This window comes from Quercus lobata, chromosome 4 (genome assembly GCF_001633185.2).
Source record: "Quercus lobata isolate SW786 chromosome 4, ValleyOak3.0 Primary Assembly, whole genome shotgun sequence".
Classification (NCBI taxonomy): domain Eukaryota; kingdom Viridiplantae; phylum Streptophyta; class Magnoliopsida; order Fagales; family Fagaceae; genus Quercus; species Quercus lobata.
In genome coordinates, this window is record NC_044907.1 from 52789028 (window position 1) to 52793313 (window position 4286).

At 33.6% G+C, this 4286-nt stretch overlaps 1 protein-coding gene across 1 annotated transcript; it reads right to left on the reverse strand.

The window, feature by feature from the left end:
- Positions 1-1192: 1192 nt before the first annotated feature.
- On the reverse strand, positions 1193-2583 carry LOC115984064 (aspartic proteinase CDR1-like). The gene has a single exon (XM_031106941.1). The coding sequence runs from the start codon at positions 2540-2542 to the stop codon at positions 1193-1195; it is 1350 nt and encodes a 449-aa protein (XP_030962801.1). The 5' UTR covers positions 2543-2583.
- Positions 2584-4286: the final 1703 nt, after the last annotated feature.

A 4286-nucleotide genomic window follows, 5' to 3' on the forward strand; every position in this document is an offset into this window, starting at 1 on the left:
GAAGAAACTGACATGGTGCTTATCCAAAATGATCTAACTCTTAGATACAAAATATGGAAAAATAACCCTATATGATTTATTCTCCCTTTTATTTTTCTAAATATGAAAATTAATTGGTATTTTTTATGATTGTATTTGTATATAGAACTATAGATTGTAGCACCATGGACTACACATGTATTATGATTGTGTTATATATGGAACTATATATTCTAACATTTAAAGAAATATGATATGTTATGATTTAACGGAGGGAGTATTTTATATTATATAATTTTAAATTATTTTAAATTCTATTCTACATTTAGACACTTAATTAAAACTTCATCAAATCATGGTTTCTTTGAATGATAAAATATATACTTCTATATACAAAAACACAATCATAAATAAATGCCAAAATGTCAGAATATAATTCTATATAAACAATAAATATCTATTAATATTAATAATTAACATAATTATCATATTTTATATTTAGACAAAAATATAAAAGGGAGAAAAAATCGTATTATGTGCATTTTTTGAGCTATATTATGTTTAAATTTGCTGTGCATTGCAAGAATTACCAACAAGTTCTCTTTATGAAATCGTGTCATGGACAAACGAGTGTTCCTTGAAGAGTCCATTTACAAAGAGCTTATATATTGAGAATTAATTTAATAGCCTTGTTATTTTACAAAATAAAGTTTAAAACTGTAATATTTATTAAAATTCCCCTTCTGTTCAGCAATGTTTTGAGAGGATTTAGAGAATGTACCAATGTGTACATCTCCTTTCCTTCGGTGATGAATCTTTAGAGAAAAGTTTCAGTACGTAACAAGAGAGAAGGGGTTGCTAGCTTGCTGAATTCAAATTCTTCTCCATCAGTGGAAAAAAATAAGATGACTATAATGTACCAGAAAGGTCTGTCTAGTTGGCCTGGTTTTTTTTTTTTTTGGATAGACCATAATAAAAGTAGAATACCCTCATTGTAAAATGTTATTTACTTATGTGGTTTTTAAACAAAGACACCAAATTGTTACTAAAGTGAATAAGAAAAATGGATAAATATTTAAGCATTTTATTTTAGAGCTAATTCATTAACAAATCCATGCTTATTACACTCGTAAAACATATGAATTTAAACGAGGGGAAAAAAAAAAAAACTAAAAAGAAAAACACCAGATAGAGAGGAATTTCATTTTCCATCTTAAAGCTTTGTGCAATCCGTTGGCTTGAAAGACACAGTTCTCTTCACAACGTCATAGCCTACCAACACGTTGGCTTGGGCCAAGTTACCGAAAATGGAGATTGACCCTGGTTCATCTGATGCAGCAACGAAAGCCAAGCACACAACTTGCTCATCTACTCTGATGAAGGTAGTGCTCGAACTCAGATTCACATCTGCACCGGTGAAATGAGCTGTGATACTTGGACCGCTAAAATCATCTGATGATGACTCGTAGCAAAGGCTTAGAACTCCACTCGGGTCTTCAGTAGGTGCTAAATCAATTTCGGCTTTTACTGCTGATTCAAAATCGGGGTACAAGTCTGATGGCAATATTGTCAATGTTGTGCCTGAATCAATGATAATATTGCCCTCTGCTGAATCTCCGGATTGGGAAGGCTTGGTCAATTCGATTCTGTTTCTGCCTACACTAATTGCTTCGAGTGTTAGGTAGTAGAAGGTGTCAATATCTTTGGGGACTATGGGAGTAGACACGGCTCCAGAACCCGAAACCACGGCATTACTACCGAAATTCAATTTGCTTGTGGTATCGCCTTGGGAAGTTAATGGAATCAAGCAGTAGGAGAATTTGCCATCAATTGAAGAATCCAATTGGGAAACAAGAGAAACCGCGCCACCTCCAAGGCCAACAATCCCAGAACCGTTTGCATTGAAGGTTCCACCGTTATTGTGTCCACACCCTATGATAGTTTTAGGGAGAGGCACAGGACGGCTTGTAGTTGATCCCAGAGTGAGAGTGTCAACAGCAAGGTCTCCATTTGAGAAAGAATGATCGCCATAAGAAACGGAGTATGAGCAACTTGAATCATCGCTGCCTGAGCATGAGGTTCCTTTTAGAGACTGACATTGGGATGAAGAGCATGAAACTTCTTTGTACGTTCTTGACCTTGTAGGATCAAAAAGTGGAGCTGTTTGCTTGTAGCAGTCATTGCAAGGCTTGCACTGTAGCCAAATCAAATCACTACCAGTATCAGCAATGCCTAGGATTTGGACTGGTGGTGTACCAACAGAGTATTTCAAGAGGTATTCACCTCGATTTGAGATTATATCTGCTTGAGCTGCATTGGTAGAGAGTGAAGAAGTTGGCTTAAAATGATTGACACGGTTAATGGAACGACGCAAAGCCTTGACTATGCGCTGTGAAGGAGTTTCTGAAGGGTCATAGAAGGGAGAGTTTGGAGAGTCACGGTGGATTAGATCCACACTAAAGCCCCCATTGGAAGCCTCAATAAGAGAGAAGCTACAAAGAAAAACAACAGAGAATGTAGTTGCCAATGCAGCGAATGAGAGAAGTGAATGAAGAGATGCCATGACTAGTTGATTGTTTGTGGCGATGAAAAGGTGAAAGGATTTGAGTGTATATATAGCACTCTACATGGGGGGAGAACAGAGAAAATATTTAATGAGAGACACGAAATTGAAGATACGCTATTTGTGTTTTAAACAAAATCGAATTTCTTTCCATTATTGCGTTGATTTTCTTTGATTTTTTTAGTAAAGGCAAGATCTAATAATTTGATAATGGTTAATAGGAAAACATTTTTGGTAACGCGCGATATGCATGCATTTTTACAGAATTACAAGAATCAATTATTTCCATGTAACATTAGGGAATTGTTAGGGAAATTATTTAAATAATTTACAGATGGCAATATTAAAAGTATCAAATATTATTTCTTTTTTTTCTTTTTTTTTTTTTTTGAGAAACTTTTAGAACCAAGTCTTAATATGTAGATAAATGCATAAATATATTTCAAATATAATATCATTTTTTGGTTTGTAGTAAAACAAAGCCGTTAAGATAAGATAAGTAGTTTTCTCAAAAAAAAAAAAAAAAAGATAAGACAAGTAGTATTATCTTATGGGGAAATCATATTTTTCCACTCTAAACTATATTACTTTTTACACTTTGCCCCATGAACTATTGAAAAGCATGATACCCCCTTCCACCCAAAGTTATAACTCTATAACACTTAATTCCTTGCCATCTGTTTTGGGTAGAGGATAAATTAGTGTTTTAATGCTACTTCCCATGTGTATGTGTGTGTTACAATACTTAGTATTCTCAAAAAAAAAAAAAAGATGGTAATGGGTTAAGTGTTATAGAGTAATAGCTTTGAAGGTTTAATAATGTATTTCGATAGTTTAGGGAGAGCAAAATGTAAAATAGGGTATAGTTTAGGGTTAAAAAGTGTAATTACCCCTATATTATTGAATGCCAAAGTATGATAGTTAATGCGAGCTAAAGAAAACAATTCACAAAGTCTTAATCAAGTGATGGCAAGTCAGCAGTAGGTGAAAGGTGACAGTTATGTTACAGTAATTACTAGAGGGGTTTTTTGCTAACTTTTATGGAATTAGAGAAATTATAGTGTGACACATTGCAAAGAAACAAGAATAATAACTGTCAAGATTCATGTATAAATAAGAAGAACACCCTCTCACAAAACAAACACACACTCATCATCAAACCTGAGACATTGATTCTCTCATTCCCGAGGTCATCACTTCATTCTTTTAATAGTTAGACCTTATATAGAATCTGAGGTGTTTTGTAGGGGGTGAGATTCCAAGAGAGCTAAGTTGCAAAAAGAGGATATATTTGAAGTAATAAAATCTCAAAAAAATAAGTTAGAACATTTCTTATCGGTTATAATCGCACCAATAAATCTTGTAAGTTATTATTATTATTATTTGGTGTTAAGTTTTAGACCCCTGGAAAACATAATATGTTTAACTTTATTTATTAGCCAAGTAGTTACTTAGGTCAATTAATCAAATCTTGGTTAAACATTCATCACAGTCAACATGCACATCGGAAATCTAAATAACACATGATGTGATGACCCAAGAAAACCAATGAAACAACTTGTTTCAAGGTAAAAAAAAACCTGGGGGGAACCATCCCAAAAGAATAATCTACTATATTAAGTTTAGATTTACAATCAAGAATTCTAATTCAAAGTAAATCTAATACAGTTTCCAAACTGGGCTCTGAACTCCACAGACTTCCTTGATCTAGATTTGTTCTCACATGAACCACTTACTCATGCCT